The following is a 1,366-nucleotide window of genomic DNA, read 5'->3' as shown; positions in this document are numbered from 1 at the left end:
CTTCCTTTTTTTTTTTTTTTTTAAATATACTGCCACCAAGGAGCTCTGGTAGTGTAATGGATCAAGTGTTGGCAGTTGAAAGTGACCAACCTTTAGCAGGAGAAAAAGGAGGCTGCCAGTTCCCATAAAAAAAATTGCTGTGTCAGAAACCCTAAGGAACAGTACTACTCTGCCCTGGAAGGTCACTATGAGTCAAAATCTACTTGATGACCACGGGTTTATACTGCCACCACCCTACTGAGAATTATCACCATCTCTTGCTTATACAGGTGTAAGAACTTTACTTGTTCCTTGCTTCCATTCTTATACTTTTTTTTTTTACATTTCAATTTTTTTTCTTTAAAAGGAGTGAGTTGTGTACAGGGGGGTTAAATGCTTTATAGACAAGGAAAAAAACTGCGCTAGAACCAACTTATTCATCATCATCTTCTTCTTCCTCCTCTTCATCTTCCTCATCGTCTTCATCCTCCTCTTCCTCCTTCTTTTTCTTGCTTTTCTCAGCCTTGACGACCCCCTTTTTGGCAGCATCGGGCTTCCCTTTAGCCCGGTACGCAGCGATATCCTTTTCATATTTCTCCTTCAGCTTGGCGGCCTTCTTCTCGTAAGGCTGCTTGTCATCAGCCGCAGTGTTATTCCACATCTCTCCCAACTTCTTCGCAATGTCCCCGATGGACAGGCCAGGGTGCTCGCCTTTGATTTGGGGGCAATACTCAGAGCAACACAAGAAAAATGCCGAAGGAGGCCTCTTGGGTGCATTGGGATCCTTGAACTTCTTTTTTGTCTCCCCTTTAGGAGGGATATAAGTTTTCATTTCTCTCTCATAACGGGCCTTGTCTGCCTTAGCCATGTCTTCAAATTTCCCCTTCTCTTTAGCAGACATGGTCTTCCACCTCTCTGAGCACTTCTTAGAAAACTCTGAGAAATTGAGAGGCATCTGGGTGCTTCTTCTTATGTTCCTCCCAGCAAGTTTGCACAAAAAATGCGTATGATGACATTTTGCCTCTCGGCTTCTTAGGATCGCCTTTGCCCATGTTGTTGTCTTTTTATCTCGTCCGCAAGGCACACAGTCGCCCAGTGCCGTCCGGCTCTGCCTGGCCCGGCGCCGTCTCTATGGAGCTCAATGTACTGCGATGGCTGTGAGAGCGGGAGCCACCATTCTTATACTTCTATAATCTATTTTTACATTCGAACCAGAGGTCACCCTTTTAAAATTTAAGTCAAATGCCATTCTTTTTGGTTAAAAAAAAAACCTTCATTAATCTTCATTCTATCTCTCATGCCTTCACCTCCCTCCCCTGGTTATTAACCATCTGGGACTCCTGGAAATTATCAAAACCTTTAAGAATTCTCTGATGGCCTTCCTCCT

General features: G+C 43.9%; 1 protein-coding gene across 1 annotated transcript; it reads right to left on the bottom strand.

Annotated features, from left to right (window-relative positions):
- Window positions 1-338: 338 nt before the first annotated feature.
- On the bottom strand, window positions 339-1,144 carry LOC101653987 (high mobility group protein B1-like). Its single transcript, XM_013005846.3, is given in 2 exon segments — window positions 339-932; window positions 934-1,144. Coding segments are annotated over 2 exon segments (618 nt in total). The 5' UTR covers window positions 1,032-1,144; the 3' UTR covers window positions 339-412.
- Window positions 1,145-1,366: the final 222 nt, after the last annotated feature.

Source organism: Echinops telfairi, unplaced genomic scaffold (genome assembly GCF_000313985.2).
Source record: "Echinops telfairi isolate 266 unplaced genomic scaffold, ASM31398v2 ScPeMD7_7458;HRSCAF=8496, whole genome shotgun sequence".
NCBI lineage: Eukaryota > Metazoa > Chordata > Mammalia > Afrosoricida > Tenrecidae > Echinops > Echinops telfairi.
This window is presented reverse-complemented; position numbering and strand designations above follow the sequence as displayed.